The following is a 25,919-nucleotide window of genomic DNA, read 5'->3' as shown; positions in this document are numbered from 1 at the left end:
AGAAAAGAAAAGAAGTAGAAAACACTGGTAGGCATGTCACACTTAGCTGGCTGAAAAACAAAGTCTAACTGGAAAGACAAGCAAGAGAGTCCAGCTTAAAGTGACCCCCACCCCTCCACCTGGCCAAATACAAACTTAGAGGGGTCAGAAAGAGTACTAATGCTTTGTCTTTTCTAATTTATTTCTATTTTTATCTTATTACTATATATTAGTAGTATTTTAATTTATTTTGTTTTTAAAAAAATGTTTATGTTTTTATTTTCATTTTTCTTAGGTTTATTTATTTTTCTTACACATTTTTGTTGACCAGTTATATATATCTCACCCTTTGGGCAACATCCTTATGATATTCTTCTATAATCGTTTTATCTTTCCTTTATTAAACAGTAACTAACATTTTTATTTCTTTTTTGTACCTTTTCACTTATACCATTGATTTACTGCATACACTTTTACTCTAAATAATTTTAATCCCTTATGTTTTTTCTATTTTTGTATTCCATGGCCATTGTTTTTGATGGTATAGTCTTTAGTTGGTTTTTAGTGTTTCTATATTGTGTTTAGTTAGTGTTATTTTGTTACAGTAGCTTGATTTTATGCTCATGACGACAGTAAGGATTGAGTCCTTAAGACAGACTGCTCACTAAAAAAAGATGTCCTAATAAAATACTCAGTACACAGAACCACAGGAACAAACACCAAAACAAAAGCAAAAGGCAACATGATACCACCAAAACATTATAAAACCTCCAATGATGAATCAAAAAATAATGAAATTATTAAACTGCTGAGCAAAGAAAAAATATCTATCAGCAATGTAGAAGAAAAATCAGAAATATGGATAAATTCTGGGAGGAAACAAACTTTGAATGCAAAGCAAATTGAAATGTCGTAATAAAAAACACAGTCAAAATCCACAAAAACTGTTAATATTAAGCTTAAAATAGAATATAAGAGATTGAAGACAAAGTTGTGAAAATGCTACATTCAGATACAAATGAAGAAGAGAAACAAGAGTGATTATAGCATTCCAGAAATTAAGAGAACAAAACTAAGACTCCATTAGACAGAAGGAACTGAGATCAACAGTAAAGGCACAGAAAATCTACTCAATGAAGTTATAAAAGAAAATCATTCAAATCTAGAACATTTGAGCACAAGAGACATATAAACCTCCAGTAGACATAAACCTGACCATGAAACACTATAATTGAGATGCCAAGACAGCAAACGTAAAAGCTGCAACTGAAAGCTGCCACTTCACTCTTATAGGCAAAACCATCAGAATAACATCAGACCTACGAGGAGAAACTGTAAATCCAGAGGAGTATGAGAGATATTTCAAGCTTTGAAGTAAATAGTGCCTAACCAAGAGAAAACAAAATATTCAAAGTCCAGAACAAATTAAATTTATTACCACTAAGCCAACACTCCAGGAGACCCTTTATACTTGCTACATAGAGAAACCATAAGGAAGCTTTTCAGTAAGTCATTAAGGTAGGGGCTCAAGGTAAGAACAGACAAATGTAATTGGATGAAATATAAAAAGTTCTTCATAGCAAGGAAGATAAGTGACAGAGTAAAGGGTTGGCTAACAGAGTGGGAGAAAATCTTCCCAAAGTATACATCTGATAGACTATTCATATGCAGAAAATGCAAAAGCTTGTTAAATTAAACACCAAGCAGTATCTAATTAATGAAAGAGAAATAGAACTGACCAAATAGATTTCAAGGACTAAACACAAATTCCCAATAAATTTAGTTTAAAAAGTATTTATTATCCCTATGCATTAAGGACATGAAAATCCAAACTACACTGAGATTCCCTCTGACCCAATGGAAAAAAGTTATTAAAAATGCTGACAAGCAACAGGGAACCCTTATACACAACTATTGCAATTGTGAGTTACTGCAGTTAGTTTCTAGTTCAGTAGGGAGTTTAAAAATAAACAACTAAAAATAGATCAAGCATGTGATCCTTCAATATCACCCATGTTTGTACACTGAAGAAACCTTGAGTCAGCATTCCACAGAAGCACTTGTACACCCATAGTGTTTGCTTGATGAATTGATGAATGAGTTAAGAGGACATGGTATATATACACAGTGGAATTTTATTGGGCCATAAAGAAGGAATAAATTATGTCACCTGCAGGAAAATAGATGAAGCTGAGATTGCCATATTAAGCACATAAACCAGACTCAGAAAAACAAACATACTTGCTTTCTCTCATATGCAGAATTTTGATTTCAAATAAGTGAACCTATTATATAACATATCATATCATATAAAAGAGACTCAGGAGTATCTTGTAGAGAAAGATATTTAAAGAGAAGGGACGAGAGAAGACAATGGGAGAAAGAAAGACAAATATTATGTTTTTTCTTATATCTTTATCTAACAAAAATGTAAATTCAAAGTCTATAAAACTATCCTTTTAGCACACAACTAATTCTAGTAAAATAACTGAATAAAAGCTTTTTCTCAGTCTAGGTAACTCTTCACTTTGGTCATGTCATTTCTGAGGACCAACTTCACCACTTGAAAACCAACCCTGAGAGAGACACAAGTGAGTCCATTTAGCCCAGGTCCAGTGTCTAGTGAGAGATTTTGGGGTCACTCCCCAAAAATGTAATACGACTCATGTATCTTATCTTCATTACCATTTAGAAGATTAATTCCTCTTAATATGTCCTTATTGGAAAGAAGAAATATTTTCTGACTCCATATAGAGAATTTACCATCATCCTATTGCAATCAATATCAAAACCAGAAAGATGACAAGCAATAGTAAACACAGAATAATTGTATTTTTCTGCAAAGCTGGAAAATAAACTGACATAGGATAAATGGTACCTAGAATATTTAATAGGTGATGACATGATCAGACCCTGAGGCAGACCAAGCCCGAACCACCTTGTCTCCTGTTCATGGACTAGTTCTAGCGTAAAGAAACTGAGAACCAGAAGCAGGTGACTGGACAAACCAACTGAGTCACCACTCACTTTACATCCATTATCCTTGGATCTTGTAACACCAACACCACTACTCTTGCTTCCTATAGTTCCACAAACTGACGTGTGAAATTTATTTCCTGTCACTTTTTTAGATAAACAAATACTGTTTCTTTTTTATTCCCAAACACAATAATAACATAAATCATTCATCTAAAACTGTTTCCGTGTTAAACCAATAACATGGGGAGGACTGAGGTTAAAGCAGTAGTCCACCACATGTACCACTGAGTTTGAAAGAATATGTTTATTTTACATTAGTTAAAATTTCTAAATATATCATGATAAAGAATCTTATTTTTAATATGATTTTTTAGAATCTTTCAGTCACAATAAACTCTGCAATATATGTATTAATTGGATAAGTTGCTATTTTTAGACTAGGATGCATTAGGCTATACATTCTTGGTGACTTTTGTCATTACTGTGAGAGTCTTGTCCTATCTTTGTATGTGGATAGGACAGCTTGTGTCAGAGTGTGCATAATATATGCATGAACATGTGTGTAACTGTGGGTGCACACATGCCTCAGCATGGAGAATAAAGGACAACCCCAAAAGCTAGTCCTTGGTCCTTAACTTCTGCCTTTGTTGAGACAGATCTCTTGCTGTTCACTGCTGAATATGCCAGACTTGCTCACCCACAAACATCCAAGGATTTATTCTCATGTCTGTCTCCTATCCTACTACAGAGACATGAGGGTTACAGACACAGGCTACCATACAGGTTTTACAGGAATTCCAGTGGTCAAAACTCAGATCTTATACTTACACATCAAGCATTTTATCCACTGAGCCATCTCCCCAGCACATGAAGCCTCTTCCTAATCAGACATTCCTTGAAACAGTCAGATATCTTATACTATCAAATGGTAGCACACAGAGAGACAGCATTAAAAACAGGACAATTGATTGTTTCATAATTCTTGACTCTTAAGAAGCTAAATTGCAAATTGAAAAGAAAAAATACTTTCAATTTTTTCTTTACAAATATATTTTGCTTTGTAAGAGTTTTGCTGAATCATGGCGTGTAGTGAGAGCACTGTGCAATAAAAAGGACAGTGTAGCAGTGTACTGATTAGATGTAGAATGATTAACCACTGTTGGAAATCATACGCCAAAGGTACAAACAGAACCTTAGGACTCATTATGTCTTCCACCTGTTATACAACTATGAGGATTTTTGAATATAGTCAAAACGAAGAACACTATTTCATTTAGTGTTAGATCTTACTCAAAATTATTCATTGAAAATGAATTTGGAAGCACTTTGTAGCTGTAAATTTTAGAGGACTTAAATAGAATTTGAAATATTTCTGTCAAAATACCTTAAAATAATTGTAAGTGAAGCCTATGGATTTCACATTAATAAAGAATGTTTAAATAAGGTCTAGGGCTTTTAGTGCATTTCTCCCAAAGAGCGGAGAATATGTTAGCATCCATACTGTCATATGGTTATATGACATAGGTAATAAAAATGGGAAGACTAGCCGGGCGGTGGTGGCGCACGCCTTTAATCCCAGCACTCGGGAGGCAGAGGCAGGCGGATCTCTGTGAGTTCGAGGCCAGCCTGGTCTACAAGAGCTAGTTCCAGGACAGGCTCTAAAAAAGCTGCAGAGAAACCCTGTCTCGAAAAACCAAAAAAAAAAAAAAAAAAAAAAAAAAAAAAAAAAAAAAAAAAAAAAAAAAAAGGGAAGACTAGAATTTTTAAGCAGTCTTTATTTCTGAATGTTTGGAGTGTCGTTACTTATGTCCTATGTGCTTTTCAGTAATTGCAAGAAAATTTTATTATTTCAACTCTAATAACAGCTTTTTTAAAGCAATGGAGAGTTGAGAGCTGTATGCTGTACCAAATGGTCAGTCGCTCAAGCATGTATGGAACTCTTTACAAACTCAGAGAAATGTATTTATGTATTTAGAAATATACATGTATGTGTATAATTATAATTAATTTTAAAAGGCCATGAATTTGAAAGAGACTAGAGAGGGATATGTAGGAGGGCTTGGAGAAATGAAAGGAGAATTGTGTGTGTGTGGGGGGGGGGGGGGGGGATTAAAAGATAAAGCTATACCTTAATCTATGGGAATAGAATGGAATATAACAAGCAGCAAACAACACTCATTAATTTATTTCAACTTCACTTACTCAATACCACAGATTCGGTGTCTTTCTGTCTTTTTTATTATGTTCCTGTTCTTTGCAAACTCATCTAACCTTCTCTCATAAATGTAAATATAGATTATGATAACTTCTGAGTGCCATTTGGATGGACTCCAGGATGCTGCCTCAATTGTCAATCTTTCTGGAGATTGGAGATTGTTTTAAATACTGGCACCCTGTTGTTCTACAGGGACATTGTACTATATACACACATATCTGTACAGAAAAAAAAAAAACACTGCACTCCACGGTTGACAATTTCAAGGTTGCTGCCTACTAATCACAATCTACATTGTTAAATGCTCCTCCTTTTAGAGTCTTGGGAATATAGGGAAAATTTGGAAGCAAATTTAAACAAAATTTAAATGAGATTGCACCATAAAAAACTGTTATGCCTATAAGTAAAGATCTTTATTATATAAAAAGCCTGTATAAATTATCAAAATTCTTATAATCTTATACTATAAACTCTTAGGTCATCTTTGTGCCTAAAATTATGTCACATCTGAACTGAATATATTAGTGAAGTTTTATGTATACAATATAGTGAGGATTTTTTAATATATAGGAAGTAATAAAACAGCAATTATTCCCATGTACATAGCCATTTATATACATAAAACTCCATCAATAAACTCATTTATATGTGAGCACAGCTCTCTCTTTGGTTGTGACCTTTCATAATTTTACTATTTCCACATTGATCTATTTTGGCAGATGTCAAAGTTTAAATTTAGTGACTCAGAGATCAAAACTAAGGCCTTGGTGGTCATCTGGTCATTAAACATTATTTCTCATGTTTTATCAAGATACAGAATTGTCTAATGTAGAATTGTGTTCCATGTACTCAAACTGATCAGTTACCATAAGTCTAAGTGTTCAAATTAATCTAAATCATGAACATAGGAACAGGTGAGTAGATTCTGATCATTCTCTCTATCATCTGTAATTCATAATTTTATTTTTTGGTCATGGGTACAGCCTTTGTTTCCAGATTTTTTTCAACTGCAAGTGAAGGTAAAAATTCCTCTTTGACATACCCATCTGCCACTGCATTTTCCCCCACATATCCAAAAACACCTAGAATTTCTGAACATTTGCAAATACATAATGAGATTAAAGGCCCCTTTGAATCTAAATGAAGAACAAAATATTGAGTAACAGGGGCTGGAGAGATGGCCTAGAAGTTAGGACTAATTGCTTCTTTGTCAGAGGACTTACGTTAGATTCTTAACACACACATGGTGGAATTACAACCCTCTGTAATTCTAGTTCTAAATGAAGATTACCATCTTCCGATATCCCTAAACACAAGACATTCACGTGGTTCACAGACATACATGCAGACAAACACACTTAATACAAATTAAAAATATTTTTAAAAGACATATTGAACAAGAGTAAATAAGAATTAATATGGAAAAGGTAATGGTATATTAAAAAGCACTGAATTATCTCCTAAAATATTAAATTTTGGTCAACATTCTAAGCATTGAGAAAAGGCTGTTTGTCATCATTTAATCAGTTGTTCAAATGCAAAGAAAACAAAATTTATCTTCCATGGAGCATAAAGATTCTGTGGGAACCTTGCTAGCTAATGCCAACTTCTATTTATGAAGCTAGGCTTCATGTGAGAATGGAAGTATGAAATAAAAAAAATCACATATTTGGTATATTGGGACCTATATGATCAGTTACTACAACTGTTTTGAATTAAAAATTAAATGATAACTGTTGATGCCACCTACATCCCAAGACAACATGGTGCCAGGCAGGCAGTTCTTCCCAGTGTGATATATAAAATACAGTAAAACTACCTATTGGAGGATCCTGTTGTTACTAATTGTTGCCTCTTTGCTTGGTTTCTGTAGATAGCTGACCGATTAGCAGAGCCTATATGTCAGTTAGTCTAGGTACATGTTTCCATGGGAAAACTTGATGTTTGCTAGTCCAACATGGTGTTGACATTTTTACACACTAAATTTTTAGGCATTCACAGATCACATTGATCAATGCATCACAATTCTTATAAGTATTTCTAAATTTATTAAAATTAAAATTAGTTCTGTTTTTATTTTTAAAAAATGATAGGAATAACTCTGCTGTGTCAATGGATTAAATTTGTGAAAACTTCCTTTTGCTTTCAAGATGTGATTATATTTATAAAAAAGAAAGGGAGGAAGGAAATAAAAAGAAAAAAGTTCTGAAAAAAGCAACTTTGTCATTATTTCTAGAAAAACCTATGATCAACTGAAGTCTCCCTTCCTGAGTTTAAAGGTCCTATTATGCTGGTTCTCATGCCCTCTCTTTAGCCTAACCTATTTCAGAAATACTTCACTATCCAATTCCCAGACTCTAATGCTAAGCAACTAGACAGAGCTTGGGAATTATTGGTCAAACTTCCTATGTGTGTCTCATCTTCCAGACTGAGAATCACAGTATTTTCTTGTTGACTCAGGGCTAGAGGACCGTTGACTTATAGACAACTGCTAACAGTCATTCTCTGGTCTGGAAAAACCACCTACCCCAAGTCTGAAAAGTTTATAAAATGGCAATCATCATCTCCAAACACCACCCACAGATTTCCAGCAAAACCAGTTTTGTGCCATAATCATTCATTAAAAAAAAACAATTGTATCTTTTGAGAAGAAAATGTTATATTTATTTTGAGGCATCATGAAAATTAAATCCCTTTCCTTCAAGACCATTAGCTGGAGCTTCAGTTGAATGTGAGAGTTTCTAAGCAGTTTAGGTTGACCAGAAATGAGGCATCCACCAAACAGCATCTGAGTCACATCACCAACATCACTGAACACAGTGACTTCAGGCAGTCATGACTAAGTCCCCACATTAATATTCCTCCGAAAATGGATATTCAGGGTGGCCCGTCAAACTGAAATAGGAAATAAAAGCAAACATGCACTGTTTGATTCATTTTAATAATGTAAACTCTAACATTTAAGATGTCACTTTCAAGGAGAAAGTTAATTGTTTTATCCCCTGATTAGTTGCATAAGGTGATATTTCTTTTGTTATTGTTGTTGAGATCCATTTTTTATTACAGAGAACAAAATATTTTATTTTTAGTAGCATGTTATTGGAAACATATAGAAATCTTTATGTTCTCTCAAACAAAAAGAAACAAGCAAACAAACAAAAACCCTTATATGTAAGTAATACAGTTTTGGCAATGATACTCAAATCTAAATGTCCAAGTATTTTTTTTATTCTCTTTCTTTCTTTATTGGCTCTGATGCTTAATTTTTATTCATAATTTTTGTATTTTTAAATTTTCTTCTTTTTTCTTAATTTTAATTAACATTTCATCTCATTTTATAAACCAACCCCGGTTCTTCTTCCAATCCCTCCCTTTATCCTGCCTTTCCACATACCCTCATTGCCATTTCCCATCCACTCCTCAGTGGTGCAGGAGAATTGTCTGTAATCTGTCAATCATGTTTTAAATAAAATGCTGATTGGCCAGGCAGGAGGTAAAGGTGGGAAAACCAGACAGGAAGTAGAAATGATGCAATGAGAACAGGAGAACTCTGGGAAGGAGAAAGTTGATTCCTCTCTCTCCTGCCCAGATGACCAAAGCAGCAGGATGTGATCTGCAACTACTGAAAAAGGTACTGAGCCACATGGCTAACATAGATCAGAAAAATGGGTTAATTAAGATGTGAAAGTTGCCAGTGAGAGGTTAAAGCTAATGGGCCAATCAGCTTTATAACTTAAAGAGATCTCTGTGTTATTTCCTTGAGGCTTGCTGGCAGTGGGGTATAAGGTGGGACAGAAACCACCAACAAGCAGGCCTGGCCCCCTCATGTTACACCTCAGGGGGGTTAAGGCCTTACTTTGGGAGTCAACAAGGCCTGGAATAGCAACTTGAGGCAAGACCAAGCCCTTCCCCCAAACCCTCTTATCAAGGCCGAGCAAGGTATCCCACCATAGAGAATGGACTCCAAAAAGCAAGTTCATACATCTTGACTAGATCCTGGAGTGACTGCCAGCCCCCCTCCCCATGTCAGTATTTCTCAGAAAATGGTTATTCAGTGTGGTCAGCAAAACTAAAATAGAAAATAAAAACAAACACACACTGTTTGATCAATTTCTACAATGTAAATTGTGACATCTAGGAAGACACCATCAAAGTGAAAGTCAATCATTTTTTCCCTGATGAGTTGCAGAAGATGATATTCTTGCAGTCATTTACAAGCATGTATAAGAAATGTTTTTAAAATATAATTTATAAATTATTATCCAATTATGTCCCTTAACCTAGAACAGAATATGCAAAGACCTATGTTAATTAATATTCATCTCCGTTAGCTTCATCTATGAATAAATCAATGAAGAGCTAAAATCCTTCATAAATTTAGTCTCCTGAGAAAGGAGAAAGTTATAAGTCATCTTTAGTTCAAGGTAACTGTACAGAATGATCAATATGAAATATCTTAATATGCCTTCAAATATCATTTATGTCTACTATTTTCACTTCCATTTAATTATTAGTAATCCATTAATTATTCACTCACTGTTAATCAATTAAAAAGCAATTTTAGATTCTGTTAAAGAATTAATAAAATGGTCTCCCATATTCAAGCAGCTAACTGCATAATTTGTAGACTTGTCTATATAAATAACATTTCAAAATGTGCATTGATAAAAATAATTAATAATTAAGGTGTGACAAGAATTATCCATTATTTACAGCAATGATTCTCTCATTGAGTTGTATATTTTCATTGACTTTATTCTGCTATATACAAATAAAAATCTTAACAATGCTAATATATATTAATTTTCATGGCATTGTAGATTTTTCTAAACCTCCTTCAAACCTTATATTTATTAATATTGAGAAATAAAATTCCAACAAGAGAAGATATAGATAAATGATAGAGATAGATAGATAGATAGATAGATAGATAGATAGATAGATAGATGATAGACAGACAGATAGAAGAATATGCACCTATAGGTACCTACGCAGTCTTTGTAATTTATAACCTATTTCTCGTATCAAATTTTCTAACCATAGAGCAGGAAAGCAAACTAAAGATTGTTAACTAGTTATTAATTCTCCCATGCAGTAGTGCTTTTCTCTAAATGTTTTCTCTTACTTAATTCAAAACATTCTCCATGTTTTAAAATGACAAATTCACATTTTCAAAAACTCAGAAATATATGTTGTATTAACAATCTCCATGGGAAACTTGATACAGACAAATAGGGTATTTGGTGTCTGAATCATCATGGATGGAAGTGGTAGGCAGAGACTTGGACATGAGATTAACTGAGATGAGGTGTTTATCAACATTACTTACAACTCAGCTGCAAGATATCGAAAATTTTTGTTCAGGCCATCTAGGGTTTTCATATCCTCAGGAGACAACTGAAATTCAAAAACCTTCAGGAAAATAAAAGGGTTTTAGCATTTGAATGAATCAGAGTTTACGCCTCAAAAGCAATATGATTAGTATGTATGTGCCTAAAAATTATGAACATTGTTTACTAAAGCATTCATGGTTACTAAATATTAAGTAATAATGAAAAAACTGTTTTTGAGATATATTAAAATTGTACAATGCTATAGACAAAAGGAAATTTCATAGTCATTTTGAGAAAAAAACAAAAAAGAAACAATCAAACAAAAAAATACATTTAACATCACATTAAAATCACAGAAACATATAAGTAGTTTCCAACAAATCTAGAGAAAAATTTTGAAATACATCAAACAAACAGCAATTTGCATTGAGAGTTGCATTTTATAATCCATCAATGAATCATTGAAAAGTAAACAATTGCTCTTTCAACATAATATATGTAAAGATTTGTCCAAATTCTAAAATTGAGACACTTTAACTTCATAATGATTTTTTGCTAAATGTGTGAACAACTGGATCCACATAAAGCCTGAGAGAGTTTGGGATGTCAGTGTAAACAGAAAAGGGTAGAGTTCATCATGGCTTATTGATAGCAGCATTTTCTCAGGTGGGCTCTGCTTACTAGAGGCAAGAACTCTCATTTAAGAGAGGCTTCCTGACTTAGTTTTAGCTGTAAAACCTTTCAGATCTTATAAGAGGTCCCTACCACAAAATACTTAAGTGGTGTTGATGACAAACTGACTGAATGCTTTTTTGTTTTCAGTCATAGCAGGAAAAAAAGTCATGCCATTTTAAAATGCTGGATTTCTGGGCAATCCTGCCAGCACAAACTCTAACTCTTTCAGGCAGGAGATCTGGCTACAGAGCATTTGAATGTGATTTGTTAGCAGACTGCTGCAGCTTGCTTGATGCCAGGCAACTTTAAGTGCCATAGAGTTTTGGCAATAAACATGGCTCTGGCCAGTACCTCTGCCATGAGCCTGAAATCTCAGAAAGCTAAGGAATGGGCTGGATCTAGCAACCAAAGCCATGATTTTAACCTTAGCTATATCACTTAGCAAATTAAACACTCATGTAGTTATAAAGAGAAAGAGATGCAGTAAAGAGAGAGTCAAAGATAAAGAAAACCTCTAAAATGGTTTACAGCATATTAAAAATATATGTAGGCTAAAGATTAAAGTCCTTAAATTAAAAAAGAGAGTAGTTGGGTGTGGTGGCACACACCTTTAGTCCCAATACTTGGGAAGCAGAGGTAGACTGACCTCTATGTTCAAGGTGTTGTAGCATGCAACTTTAATCCCAGTACTTGAGAGGCAGAGGCAAGTGGATCTCTGTGAGTTCACAGACAGCCTCATCTATAGAGTGAGTTCCCAGGACAGCCAAAGAGACACAGAGGACCTGTCTCAAAAGCCAAAAATTAAAAGTAAAAATAAAAGAAATAAAGGTTAAAATAAAGCCATGTAAAGATGAAGAAAACATAGAGAGTCTGTATACTGTATGTTATTATGTTCTCTATGAATTGTTTGAATGCTGAGGAAGGAGCAACAGCTGTCAAAAGATATTTGTTTATAAATGCTGATAAATTAATTCACAATAGGTATTTTGAAATACCTTGACTTCAAAATTGAAGTCAAAAGATATGTTGCTTTGGAGAAGAGATTTTGCTTTTGTTTCCACAGAAAATGAGAGGTTATGGATTTATTCTGAGTTAAGAAAAATAAGGTTTGATCAAGGAAGACCACCTGAGAAATCTCCAGTAGAAGAGATAGCCCAGATGTCTGAGTTCTACATCCAGAAGAGATTTAAGACTGTTGCTTGAGATGAACAAACCTCATAGGAAACTACAGTCAGAACTTGATCATAATTCTAAATTTTCCTCAGGTCCCCATAAGATTATCAGCACCCCCAACCAGCAGGAAGTAGCATGGAAAACTATGCCCACATTCCCCAAAAATGGACTATGGATATATTCCTTTGTTTAGAATGTTCGTTAAAAGTTAATATGGTTAATGGTCAGGAGAAAAACTAAAAAAGGATATTAGATTCAGAGTTTTTGGTTTTTTTAAGAGGGTTAAGTGCTGTGGTACAAAAATCTTTATTCAGTCAATTATATTTTAAATAAATGCTGATTGGCCATCACCAGACAGGAAGTATAGGTGGGACAACCAGACAGGAAGTAGAGGCAAGTCAATGAAAACAGGAGAATTGTGGGAAGAGAAAAGCTTGGTGTGTATTCCTGACCCAGAAACAGAGCAAACAAGATGTAACTGCCTCACCAAAAAAGGTACCAAGCCACGTAGCTAACATAGGCAAGAATAATGGGCTAATATAAGTTATAAGAGTTATTTAGAAGCCTAAGCTAATGGGCCAATCAGTTTATAATTAGTGTAGACCTCTGTTTGATTTCTTCGGGACTTAACGATTGTGGGAACCGGACAGGACAGAAACTCAGACAACACTAAATGTAGAGGTAAAACCTAGAAAATTTGTCAGTTGTATGAAACCTATATAGAACTGAGGAAATGCTCAATCAGTCTACTGAGCTTATGAGGCTTCATTGTCCTGAAAACAATGTACAATTGTTCCTTAAATATATGTGAAGCAACTTAGCATAGACAGATTATTTTCACTGAGTTCAGGCTAAAGTAAAGCAAACTTTTAAATTGAAGAACACTAAGGTAAATAAATGTTATTCAAAATAAACTTCTAATTAAGAATTGTTTCTTTAGTAATTATTTTTTTCTCTTTTTTTGTTGTTTGTTTATTAGTTTTCGAGACAGGGTTTCTTTGTAGCTTTGGAGCCTGTCCTGGAAGTAGCTTTTGTAGACCAGGCTGGCCTTGAACTCACAGAGATCCAACTGCCTGTGCCTCCTGAGTGCTGGTATTAAAAAGTTGTGCCACCACCACCCGGCATTCTTTCATAATTATTAACATTTTACAGTATAATAAAGTATATTTGAAATTTTGAAAAGAATCAATATTGGTAAGGAGAAACATAAACTTATAAATTAATCAGTATGTGTGTGTGTATTAGAATATCTGAGCATGAAAGGAAATAAAATTAAAAGCATAGGAGTGTTTAGAATCAAAATTACTCAGTCCAGATCTCTCATTTCAGAATATAAAGAAGAGGTCCATGAAAAGGTGTATGTAATACTTGGCTGACAAGGCAAAGCAAATTCTAAATATCTCCAACACTAACTCTGTCAAGTCATGCTGTTGTTTATGTCATAGACAAAATATTCCTCATGCACCTGAAAGTTCATATGTACACAAAATGCTAAAAATATAGGTTTCATCTCAGAAAAGTTCACTGAGATTTAAAGAAAGAAAGCATGCGAAGATAATACATAACAACCCAAAAGCATACAAAAGATTTTAAGTAACAACCATATGGAACAGAGCTCATCACCTGCAAATTCTCTTTCATCTCATTTTCTTTGAAACTCTGGGCCAGGGGCACAACCCCACGCTGAAGCAGGTATCGAAGAGCAATCAGGGCAGGGCTTCGATTGTTCTTTTTGGCAACGTCACAAAGAACTGGATCATGCAAGAGAACTGGAGAATTCTGATCCACCCTAGTAAGAAAGCAGAAATAAGTTCAAGAGGCCAAGGGTTTGAATTGGTTGTGGTGCTGCAAAACAAAATAGAGAGTGCAATCTAGACTAGTCATGATGGTTATATCTATTATCAACTGGACAAAGTCTGGGATCACCAGAAAGATCAGCCCCTAGAATGACTGTGAGAGATTACCTTATTATGAAAATAGATATAGGAAAACCCATGTTAATTATAGGTGTGACCAAACAAGGAATTCTGGACTGTATAAATGGAAAAAATGATCAGATCATTAGTATCCATTTGTCATTCCCTGCTTCTTGATTGCAATGTGAAGGGACCCCCTGCTTCCAGCTCCTGACACCCTGTCTTGCCTGCTATTATGTTCTGTACCCTGAAATTGTGAACCAAAGTCAGCCCTATCCCCATGAAGTTACTCTTGTCAGAGCATTATACTAGGGCAATCAGAAGACAAAAACACCTCCAGGGCTACACAGAAGTCCCTGAGCTCCCAGCTTCTCCTTCACTTGGTTCTTCTAAGGACAGCTCTCTACTTGAAAACTGAGAAGTGTGATGCTAATTGACAGTCTTGCTTCAGGTAAACTCTTCATCTTCTTACCATTCTTTATATCGTTGGGTTCCCAGAGCACCATAAGCAACCAGAACAATGTCTTTTGATTTGCAGTAATCCAGCAGCTTGCTCTGGTTTAAATAAAGATGACATTCAACCTGTGAAAGGATATGATAGAGATCAGATTATATCAAATGCTCATATTAAGACAAATAAAAGTGCTTAAAGTCAATAAATTAGACTAAGAAAATTATATGCAATATCACATCTGAATTTAAAAGTTTAAACTGTTGCAATTTTTCTTGAAAGACAAAATAACTAATTTTGTAAGATTCTGTTAACAGCTTTTTTAGGACAAGTTTTTGTGTCAAATAATAGCTAGTGGTCAGCAAGGCAGGTCCGTGGGTAAAAATATCAGCTGCTAAACCTAATAAAATCTTGAGGAAGGATAAGAGTAAGACCGAGAAAAGCATCTAAGATCTATATAATTCCTATCCACACAGTGATTTTTTTAGCTCAGTCTTTCAGAGCAGTATCCATGCCTATTCTCTACCCACAGTTCAAGGGGTGATCACTTTTCTCTGCCTTCAGCTTCTGCCTGCTGGATGAGCTTTAAAGCTATACATTCTTCAGAAGTGGGAAACTATATAGTCTGTCCCCATTCTTACCAATACTTAAGAGTACAAGATAAAGTTTAGAATCCCCCATGTCTTTTCAAACAGTGGCACTGCTCTCAGAATCTTCTTTTCCACAGTATGACAATCACTTGGGCAGAGGACAAATGAACAGTTTCAATAGTACAGGGCGAGGAAAAGCATGAGAGATGGGGAGGGAATGAGAATCCTTACCTGATTGCAGACAGGCTTGTACTTAAGCCCTGGCTTATTCAGGATTCTCTCTAACTGCTTGTGGTTAAAGTTGGACACCCCAATAGACTTGACCAATCCTGCATCCTTACATTTCTCCAATGCCTGGTGATGAGAAAGGGATTAGAAAGTGTCATACTTGCAATTCACTACATCAGTATAAAGAGAATTTGCAGCAGTTACAAAGAAAACTGTCAAGAGTTAGACATGTAGTTCAGTATTATAATACTTACCTGTGCCTAAAAGGCCCTAAAATTGATAATAGACACTAAAAATTATGGGGAGGAATGAATTGCCCAAATGATCATAGGACTTAAATATGAAGTAAAGATAATAATGATAATGGTGAAGATGGTGTCTACCAAGGATGAATTCTATGACATCACTAGTAAATTGAGAATGCTACTACATAAGGTGGCAAAATAACACATATTCCTATTATCCTGAGTACTTCTTCATTTTCCCTCCCTTACATTTTAGTAATGCATTCCTCCTCTTTCATTCCAGCAAATATATATACATATAAATCAATATCTATACCCATGGGAAAATGATCTGATTCTCCCTCCCTCCACTTGATTTATTGTCCTTTTGAAAAGTACTCACCTCCCACGTGGCACAGAAATCCACTGTGTCCAATAGCATTTTCCCTTTTTCATCTACTGGAAAATCATTATCCCCTGGCTGGAAGAGAAGTATTTGTTAAAGAAATCACACAAAAAAACATGTCTCACCCCTAATAATGTTTTTAAGAATATCCTGGAGGAGGCTGACAGATAACTTACTGATTAAGCACTGGCCTCTCTTTCAGAGGACCTGGGTTCAATGCCAGCACCTACATGGTTGGTCAGAACAATTTGTAAGCAAGCCCATGGGGCCTAACGCCATCCAAAGACAGTACTGCACAGACATACAAATAAAATATCCGAACACATTAAACAAATAATGTTTTCAAAAATAAGGACTATCTTGGAAATAAGACAATAAGCAAACATAGGGGAAGGGAAACATTATCTTTTTCACTGCATTTACAAGTGATAGATATGAGGAGCTGCAAAACTTTTCTTTAGGAAACCTGTTTTGCTGTACTCTCTTATGTTATCTATAGGAATAACTTTCTTTCTTATAATTTTCTTTTATTGTTGAAAGTATACTATACTTGCGTCATTTCCCTTCTTCCCTTTCCTCAGTCTAACACCTCCTATGCATGCTTCTTCTGTCTCTCAAATTGATGGCCTCTCTTTCTTAAATTGTTATTAAATAAACACACACACAAACACACACACACACACACCATTCCTGCATCTAAATAATATTTTTAAACAACAAACTGAGCTCTCCTAGTGGACTTGTATTATTTGTCTACTCATTCTTTTGGAAAGAAAGAAAGAAAGAAAGAAAGAAAGAAAGAAAGAAAGAAAGAAAGAAAGGAAGGAAGGAAGGGAAGAAAATGTTTCATATTCACTGGGAAATATGGTCATTGCTTGTACTTGAACATCAGCAAGAATTTATATCAATCCTGCCCCAAGATAGATAATAGGTATGAACGCCTGTGGGCCCAAGGTCAGGCATGTGAGCCAAGGATGGCCAATCAGGACTGTGTGCAAGATTTATTGTGGTAAGAAAAGATATAGAGAAGCCACAAAGTGCCAAGACCTTGAAGCTGAAGCTCTCTTTGGCCACCTTTGCCACTAAAAAAAAAAAAATAATAAGGACAAGACCCAAGCAAATATCTAGTGACACAAATAAATGTAAAAGATGTGTAAAGGCATGTTTTCTGGAAGTTACTTCTAATCTGTGGTTCTGGCCATTTCTTGGATACCTCATTTCATAATCCAGTAAACACTTTGTGGAACCTACTCAAATGTTTATTACCATAAATTCATATGAAATTATAATAGAAACTTGTCTCAATCATCCATAAAAATGATATCCACACCCCCACAAAAACATATGTACATTTGACAAAGAAATCACTACCTTCATTGGCACTGGGTAGTGCATAATGTAAAGGTCAACATAGTCCAGTTGAAGCTTCTTCAGTGATTTTTCCAAACTAGGCTGGACCAGCTCTGGCCGAAAGCAAGTACACCAGAGCTACAGAAGTTGAAGAATGGAAGTAGAGATCAATTAATAGACTGCCCAAACATGCAACTTATTTATCCTAACACTGAACTATTTTTGTACTTGAAGGAAAGTTGTAATCATTCATTTTTAAAACAGGATTTACGTTACTCATACACAACAATGTAAACTCAGTTACATGTTTTTGTTATTGTTAGCTCATTTATTGAACAATGAAGTTGCTAAAAAATAAAACACATACTACTATAACGTCTAATAACTAAATTAATTTCATAAAGATTATAATCTACCATTACTTTCTCTCACCCATTTATACAACTGACAGCTTTAACCATCTTCTGATCAAGTAATATAAATTTAACTTTATATATCTCAATAATTTGCCCTCTTGCATGCTATAAAAACTCTACCTTTGTAGTGATGAACATGTCTTCTCTCTTTACAACACCAGCTTTAATATTGTTTTGAATGGCCTGGCCTATCTCCTCTTCTACTTGATATGCATAAGCAGTATCAATATGGCGGAATCCAATACCTATTGCTAGGTTGGCAGCCTCTAGTGACTTGCTCTTGTGAACCTAGAGAAAAAAAAGAGGTATTTAGAGATGTATGTTCTGGGTGAGCTTAGATGGGACCTTGCTAGACAAAAAACAATTTTTTCTTTTAAGGTCATCCTAAGACCACAAGGCCAGAGCCTAGTCCCCTGCTCTTTGAATTCCTACGTTTTAGTCTATAAAATGAATGAATACTGAAGAAATATAATAAATAGCACAGAAAAATAAACATCTCCACAGGTTCCATGTTTGCCTATTTTTGTCCCACACTTGAGGCAAGGAGCCACAATCCACTTTCTTGGAGTTTCTTTCCTAACTAAGAGTAAGATTTTCATATCCAAGAACCTCTTTATACCCACACAATCCTAGCACTGGTGAATGCCAAGCTCACACGGGGTTCAAATGTTTGCTTGAAAGTCACATTCCATTCATGTAGTGGGGTTACTAAGCAAAACAAGCACAAGGAAGTGTACTTGGGACAAAGCACAATTAGATAGACACTCCTCTTTAACCCCAACAAAGACACTGTCCGAAAAGGATGAGAAAGCAAATATCTCAGATAATAAGCAAGGCTAAGTTAATAATAGGAAGTTGAACAGAGAATAGTATCCTATGTTTGTCTTTCTACATATCCATTATCTTTATCTGACATACCTAAATACTGTCAGGAAAAAGAAAATCTACCCTATGAATATGTTCTCATTAAAAATAAATTTCCTACATCATGTTGGATATTATTCACTTGGAGGGTCAGCCCTTCCATCCAAAGACAAAGGCTTTTAAAAGATTTGACTGGTGATATGCAAGATATTCATGAGTATGGCAATAGGATCTGGACATTTCTGGCACCCTCTCCTCAGCTGCCCAAGGACCTAGCTGGGGGCATCTTCCTGGACACCTGGGAACCCCTCTAGAGTCAAGCCTCTGCCAACCCTAGAATGGCTCCCTTAAGAAAGATATATAATTCCTTGTTCCCATATCCACCCTTCCTATATCCCAACCATCCTATTCCCCCAAGCTCTTCCCATCCTCCACTTCACACTTTTCTCACCCCATCCCCCCTCCCCCCAAGTTCCCATTTTTTGTCCGGCAATCTTGTCTACTTCCATAGAACCTTCACCTGGCATTGGATGGAGAAAATGACAGAGCCCCACATAGGAGCACCGGACTGAGCTCCCAAAGTTCTGATGAGGAGCGGATGGAGAGAGATCATGAGAAAGAAAGTCAGAACCATGAGGGATGCGTTCACCCACTGAGACGGCAGGACAGAACTAATGGGAGACCACCAAGTCCACTTGGAATGGGACTGATGGAACATGCGACCAATTCGGACTCTCTGAGGGTGGCTGATGGTGGAGGCTGACCGAGGAGCCAAGGACAATGGCGATGGGCTTGGTCTCTACGACATGGACGGGCTCTGTGTGAGCCTTGTCAGTTTGGTTGCTCACCTTCCTGGACCTGGGGGGAGTTGGGAGGACCTTGGACTCAACATAGTGTAGAGAACCCTGATGGCTGTTTGGCCTCAAGAGGGAGGGAGTGGGGGTGTGGGTGGAGGGGAGGGGAGGGAAGGGGGAGAAGGAGGGGAGGAGATGGCAATTTTAATAAAAAATAAATAAACTGGAAAAAAATTAAATTAAATTGGAAGAAAAAAAAAGATTTGACTGGCCAAACAGTGGTGGTGCATGCCTTTAATCCCAGCACTCGGGAGGCAGAGGCAGGAGGATCTCTGTGAGTTTGAGGCCAGCTTGGTCTATAAGAGCTAGTTCCAGTACAGACTCCAAAAGCTGCAGAGAAACCCTGTCTGGAAAAACAAACAAACAAACAAACAAACAAAAAAGATTTGACTGGAAACAAATCTAAAATCACTGCCTCAACTGTGAGATTTGGATAAAGATATGACAGTTCTTTTATTACAGAATTTAAGGTTTGGACTGAGAATATATCTCAATCAATAAAGTGTTTATTAACAACTCTCAGAATCTTAATTCAGACCCCAGCCCTCATGTAAAAGCAGAGTATGGCATGGTGGCAAAACACGTGTAATCCCAGTGCCTGGAGAAGCAAATTCAGGGTGATCCCAGGATGTCACTGGGTTGCCTTCTAGCTGAATCACTGAGTTCTAGACTCAGTGGGACACCCTACCTCACAAAAATAAAGAGGAGTGGAGGAAAATTTTGACCTCTGGCATACACAAATACACAAACACATATACAAAAATATATACAACATATACAAAGGAGTAAAAAAGGAAATCAGACTACCTTCTTGATTATTTTAGTAACTTCTACAGTTTTCTGTCCATAATAAAAACACAGTGATGGAAATTCTGGATTGTACCACCTTCTCTGAACAGCAGCTCTGACTTAGCTAAGAATAAGAATCACTCTGTGAGTTACCAACACTGATGGTTTAACAGGAGCCTTGAGACCTGTTGCTGTTTTTCTTTCTGTCACTTTGCAAAAGTAACTAATCCTGTATATATCTCCAAATATGCATAAATCTAATAGGAAGGAAATGTGTGAATTTGAAGTTAAGGTAAGTGGTCTATTGTCCCAGAATTGAAAAGATTCTGGAAACTTACAAGCAAGAAATTCCCTTTAGGTTAAGAAACAGTATATACCTTGATAGTTTCAGTTCTGGGGACCACGCAACATGCATTAATGAAAACCAAGAATTTACACTTATCATTATTAGGTCTGCCTTCCCCCAATCATTAGGATATATTATAAATTCCAATAAATTTCTTACAGTTCAGAACTTGTTCGTAGGAGACATTACTTGGCTCTAGTGCAGCATTCATTGCATGGTGCAGAAGGCTAACCCAAACAAAGTGAGATAGTGCTCAAATAATTGTTTCATACATTACAGGGAGACACCATGAGTTATCACACTGATTTCTATGGATCTTGCCTTCTTGAAAGGAAATATCATGCTGCGGATTGTAGACATAAACAGAGAAGTTCCTCTCACAACAACTAAGAGCGCTGATAAGAAATATGGTGACTTTCTTCTCTTCTTTCCAGCTGAGAAACATAGACATAGGAAAAGCATAGTGCCCACAATTGTTAGGTCATGGATATGCCCCTTGAAGCCTGGAGGTCACAGACAGAAGATTCATTTCAAGTTCACTCCTAGAGCTGACCAGCCCCAAACAAGAACTTTAAATTCACAGGCAGGTCTGGACCAGAAGAGTAAATCTAAGAGGAAAAAAAAAACAACCACATTCAGCCAAAACCAGAGAGCCTAGCCTCCAGCAAGAAAAACCAGGGGACATAAACAAGCATTCTCCCTACTCTTGAAGTCCCTGACTAAATTATAGTAAATATCCCAATGCCTCTGAGGCATGTGCCCTGTAGCTCCATCATACACAACACTAAGACCCACCATCAGGTAAAATGAGAGTTAAGCCTTCCCTTTGTTCTCCACTAAGCCTTCCTGCTGGCTCACAAGCAGAAGTGCAAGCATGCATAAGACCCTATTCTGACAGAATTCTGACTCAGCCTATCTGGGAAACAGATTAGTCTCCTACCCACAGCCACCAATTGCAGCCACTGCTCCAACATCCATTTAACAGGAATAATAAATAGGTTGGGACTCAATCAAGCCCTAATGTAGGCCAAGCCTAACTATCTGCCTTCTTGTACATGGAATAGGTTTAGCCTGGAAATACTGAGAACCATGCATTCTTACCTCTTGGGGTTTGTAGGTGCCAAAACCCAGGGCAGGAATGAAGTGGCCATCGTTGAGTTTGACAAACTGCTGTTTGGAACTCATGGCCTGTCACTCCTCTGCCTAAGCACGTCCTGAATCTTCTGGTGCTGCTGGCCTAAAGTGGAAGTTGGGAAACATCATATATCACCTTCCTGTCTCATGACTAACAAGTGGCACTCCCATTCTGGTGGTTAGCCATTCCTACATCCTGGCTATTCTTTAACCATTTCTACTCCCTGGCAAATGATTAACTAGTGCTATTGTCTGAGTAATGGTTAACAATACTGCTGTATGCCTACTGTTTAAGCCCTACTGTTTACTGTCTAATAGACAGGCAGCAGAAAGGAGGAGACAGTAGTACCATGATTGTTAATTGATCTTAACTATAAAAATCTGGAGTCAGAATTTAAGGGATGAAAGCTGAATTATCAGAGAAGAAGAGCACCCAGGCACTAGTTCCTACCTCCATGAAATCCTGAGACCAAACGGGGAACCCTATCTCTGCAAGTCCTAAGACTGAATACTGATTCTATGAAACATCAGACTGAAACCTCAGCCGGCCTTATTCTTTCCACCCAGCCATACCACTTCCAGTGCTGAGATTAATAGTTTGAGCCACCACCACTTGCCTGTTTTCTTTTTTAGATTGGATCAATCTCATGTATCCAGGTTAGCCTTGAACTCACAGAGGTCTATCCACCTCTGCCTCCCAAGTGCTGGGATGAATGTATGTGCCCCTACTATCTGACTGTCTCACAGGGAATGATAAATACTCTCACCCTGTGCCAATCTATATATTGCATGTCAGCCATTGGAAATGATATGCAAGCAGTTTCCGCATGTCAGCCATTGGAAATGATATGCAAGCAGTTTCCGCAATCTATAGTTTACCATTATATGGATGATATTTTACTAACAGATTCAGATAGATACCCTAGAGAAAATGTTTGAAAAATTAAAGAAAATTTTGCATTGTTGGGAATTACAAATTGGTCCTGAAAAATTACAAGAAGGAGATTCTATTAATTACTAAGGATATAAAATGGGTCTACAAAAAATTCAATCCCAAAAGGTCCAAATTAAGAAAGATCAACTGCAGATTTTTAATGACTTTCACAGACGACTGGGACATTGCCTATGTACAACCCACTATTGGAGCAAGAAATCCAGAAATAAGTAATTTGTTCCAAACTTTGAAAGGTGACAGGACTTAAATAGTCTCAGAGAATTACCAGCTGAAGATGAGAGAGAATTGGCTTTGTTGGAAAAGAAATTACAGGATATACATGTGGATCATTCAGATCCAGAGTTTGATTGCATTTTGGTTATTTAACCTTCTATGATTTCCCCTACAGGGATTTTAGCAGAGGGAAGATAACATCTTAGAATGAATATTTGTACCATGTAAGCAGAGAAAAAAATTATAAATTTACTTGGAAATATTTTGAATGAGGAAACAAACCCATCAGAAATTGTAGTACTTTTTTCTTATGATGAAATTGACTCATTGTGGGCAGAAAATGAACATTGGCAAAGAGCTTACAGAATTTGGGGGGGGGGGGGAGATTAACATCAAATATCCCAAAGGCAAAAAAATTCAATTTGAGAAAGAAATAACTAGATTCTTTCTCACATTATAAGGGGAACACTATAATAGCTCCTACTATGTAGCTCCTACCTTCTATCCTGTTGCAAGTAAGTCAGGAAAGGCAGGTTACAAATCAATAAATTAAAGTAAATTGGCTCAAAGTCCTTATGGTTCTGTCCAAAAGTCAAAATTATCTGCTAAACTCAAGGTATTATTGGATTTTCCAGAAACTCTTTCAAAAGTTCTGAATCTCAATATGCAGAAAGTGTTTTGTTACATATGGAAACTATTGAATTTATACTAGATGATACAGAATTGAATTTATCATTAATTCAATTACAAGTAATAATCAGGAATAGGAATCTTTCTTCTCGGGCAACTCAGGACTCCATGAGGATACGCAGATAGTGGTGCTGGGTAAAACAGACATGTGTCCCATGAAAAATGGTTCTTAACAATTTTAAGAGGATGATACCAGCTAACAGAACATTTTCAGTTTTGCATTCTTTGAATCATAGACTACAATAAAAATACAAAGATTTGGTAATAGTTAGCTCTGCAATTATGAAATTATTTATTATTTGGAGCTAAATTTAAAATTTTTTAAATTGTAAGAAATTTTTGCGTTTCGTACAAGATTTTTTTTTTAAGAGCGTCAATGACCATTAATATTTTTTCATTTTGCCTGGTACATAAGTACAGCCTACTTATATACAAGCTCCATTTAATGAGAGTAATAAAAATGAGCATTAAAAGTATTTCAACCCAAATGGAAATTTAAATAATCCTTAATTCTATTAAGTTATGAATACTTTAAGATAAATTGTTTAACATCTATTATAATAGAACATAAATATTTTAAGCTAGGGGTTTTGCTTTAAAACTTTGATATAAATAGATCAATTACTAAGAATGTCAACTTGCTTTAAAGGTAAAGAATAGGAAAAATATATAAATAACCTTTTGATGATAAACAACTTAACATTTATAAATTTACTCCTATGGACTTTTTTAAATAAGCCTTCTGTAGCACAACTGGGTTAAACATCTATGTTAGTGAGATATATGTAATAACATACATATCTTTATCTTATTATTTCTGATCAATCAATATGTTTTCTTTAGATTTTTATCTTGAGATAAATAAGTGAAAACCAAATAAAATTTGATGTTTTAAGTCAAAATATTCTGATATTTTTCTGCAAATAACACATAACTCTCTTCAGATTTCCATTTGTGTCTACAATTGAAATGAAGCCTTCTTGGTAGTTTCTTAGATCCCTAATTTTATATAAACTTATATTTACTTGCCATACTAATTACAGATGCCATGTATAGATGTCAGTTCCACCCATTCTTTAAAAAGAATAGCATATCTGGTATATGAAAGTCTAATTTTGAGAATCCCTGTCTAAAACAGAAACTCAGAAATCACCTACGTGTGACATGGGAATAGGGCGAGTTTGACAATAAAGAATATAAACTCTTCCCAAGAAAGAAAAAGAAAAATTGGAAGGACAGTGAAAGTTACACAGGAAGGGATAGGGTAACAGGACACCTAAGAACCATGGGCAGACTGAAGTATGGTAGCCACAGGAAGTCTGAGGTTACAGTATTCACTGCTGTAGCCACCAGGCAAATTCCTAGTGAGAGAAAAGACACAGAAGCCATAACTTAGGCTCACTGTCAGATAAAAGAGGCTGACAGTCTTGTTAAGGGGTAAGCCCACAGCTCTTGAAAGCCTTGAATCCAGTTGTAAATTCTAGATAGATCATGACTTCTCTGATGTGATGATTTTGGCCAGCAACCATCATGATAGTGGATCAGTTATTTAATATTGATCCATCCTTGGGAGCCTAATAGCAGTAAACAATCTCAATTCATGGAACCTGAATCCTGGGTGAGATGGGCAAAGTAGTTAATCACAAAGAAAAGGCAAAACAGGTGTCAGCAACTGAAAATTCAAGTGGAAGATTTGGCTCAGACACTGAGGGCCATAGAAATCAACCTCATTCTCAGTAGCTGGCAGCTAACCAATCACCTTATCTATGTGTGTTATAAACCCAAACCTTACATCACCAGGTGGCCAGCCTCTGCAGCCTCCTATGTGAGTTGAGGTACGCTATTAATGGGATTGAGAACTATTAAGCACCAGCAAAGTATTTGACTTCTTCACCTCATCCCTCCTGCAGCGTGTCTACGGCGGAGTGTGCTTTGAAAATAGACAGTAGTCTCTATATACAGATGTTGGTGCAATGTTTACTTCCCTCGTCCCCATTGCAAATGGGAGAAACTCCTACCTAGAATATTAGTCATTCCTGAAGTGTACAAGCTAGGAAATCCTGAGAATGGGAATCTGCCAGGCCCCATGTTGCAATATTAAGTCTAGCCAGTAGAGGCCGCTCCTGCTCGACAAAGAAA

General features: G+C 36.0%; 2 protein-coding genes across 2 annotated transcripts in view; both read right to left on the bottom strand.

Annotated features, from left to right (window-relative positions):
• LOC119816241 (aldo-keto reductase family 1 member C13-like) overlaps positions 1-3,952 on the bottom strand; it is a 28,130-nt gene extending 24,178 nt beyond the window's left edge. The window contains exon 1 of the mRNA XM_038332706.2: positions 3,787-3,952. The gene's annotated coding sequence lies outside the window, so the exon portion shown is untranslated. The remainder of the gene's footprint in view (positions 1-3,786) is intronic.
• Positions 3,953-7,812: 3,860 nt separating this feature from the next.
• On the bottom strand, positions 7,813-22,061 carry LOC119816240 (aldo-keto reductase family 1 member C13). Its single transcript, XM_038332705.2, has 9 exons — positions 21,890-22,061; positions 18,056-18,223; positions 17,541-17,657; positions 16,167-16,244; positions 15,543-15,665; positions 14,743-14,852; positions 13,978-14,143; positions 10,503-10,585; positions 7,813-8,068 (listed from the first exon to the last, which is right to left on the bottom strand). The coding sequence occupies exons 1-9, from the start codon at positions 21,971-21,973 to the stop codon at positions 8,026-8,028; spliced, it is 972 nt and encodes a 323-aa protein (XP_038188633.1). The 5' UTR covers positions 21,974-22,061; the 3' UTR covers positions 7,813-8,025.
• Between the last annotated feature and the right edge of the window lie 3,858 nt (positions 22,062-25,919).

This window comes from Arvicola amphibius, chromosome 6 (genome assembly GCF_903992535.2).
Source record: "Arvicola amphibius chromosome 6, mArvAmp1.2, whole genome shotgun sequence".
NCBI classification, from domain to species: Eukaryota; Metazoa; Chordata; class Mammalia; order Rodentia; family Cricetidae; genus Arvicola; species Arvicola amphibius.
Note: the sequence above shows the minus strand (reverse complement) of the source record. Positions and strands in the feature narration are given on the sequence as shown.

Excerpts from the sequence above, each read along its gene's own strand:
- LOC119816240 (XM_038332705.2), bottom strand. The coding sequence starts at position 21,973 with ATGAGTTCCAAACAGCAGTTTGTCAAACTCAACGATGGCCACTTCATT. Across the intron at positions 14,853-15,542 it reads ACAAGCCTGTCTGCAATCAG|GTTGAATGTCATCTTTATTT; the intron begins GTAAGGATTCTC and ends ATCCTTTCACAG. Across the intron at positions 8,069-10,502 it reads CGATATCTTGCAGCTGAGTT|TTTGACGGGCCACCCTGAAT; the intron begins GTAAGTAATGTT and ends TTCCTATTTCAG.